The sequence below is a fragment of the Orycteropus afer genome, unplaced genomic scaffold, assembly GCF_000298275.1.
Source record: "Orycteropus afer afer isolate SDZICR_OR568_19922 unplaced genomic scaffold, OryAfe1.0 scaffold00355, whole genome shotgun sequence".
In the NCBI taxonomy this organism is placed as follows: domain Eukaryota; kingdom Metazoa; phylum Chordata; class Mammalia; order Tubulidentata; family Orycteropodidae; genus Orycteropus; species Orycteropus afer.
Genome location: NW_006921942.1, coordinates 1626906 through 1627407, shown reverse-complemented (window position 1 = coordinate 1627407; position 502 = coordinate 1626906). Strand labels below are relative to the sequence as shown.

At 75.1% G+C, this 502-nt stretch overlaps 1 protein-coding gene across 1 annotated transcript in view; it reads right to left on the bottom strand.

Moving 5' to 3' along the window:
- Nucleotides 1-235, bottom strand: part of KCNQ4 (potassium voltage-gated channel subfamily Q member 4) — a 71391-nt gene extending 71156 nt beyond the window's left edge. Inside the window, exon 1 of the mRNA XM_007952709.2 lies at nt 108-235. Coding sequence (XP_007950900.2) covers nt 108-235 — 128 coding nt within the window. The remainder of the gene's footprint in view (nt 1-107) is intronic.
- Between the last annotated feature and the right edge of the window lie 267 nt (nt 236-502).

Genomic DNA, 502 nt, shown 5'->3' with positions numbered 1-502 from the left:
AAGATCCGGGGCGGGGGCGCACCGGGCGCTCAGAGGAGCATGGCTCGGACCCGGAGTCGGTGAGGCGACCCGGGGCAGGCGCGAAAGGCGGGGGCTAGGGTCCGAACCAGGGCCGGGCCGGGGCCGGGGGTGGGCGCTCGGAGCCTGGGGGCCGCCGGAGCCCGCACTGACCGCCCGCTTCCCCGGTGACTGGGGCGGCTCTTTCCGACTCCAACTCTCTTATTACGCGCTCCATGCCGCTCGCCTTTCCACCTGCCGCCTGCGCGCCGCTCACATGTCAACCTCCCCCGCCCCGTTCCTCCCCCGCCCGCCCCCGCCCGCCCCGCGGCCGCCTTCCCAAATCGGGAGGGAGCCTGCAAGCGAGGCCAGGAGGAGGGAGGGGACGGGCGTGGAGAAAGCGGCCCGGCAGGGTGCACGGGCTGCCGAGTCGTTTGCTTGGCTAGTACCGCGTGGCGGGGGCAGCGCGCCGGGCCGGGAGGCTGGGCGTGTGCAAGTGGGGTGC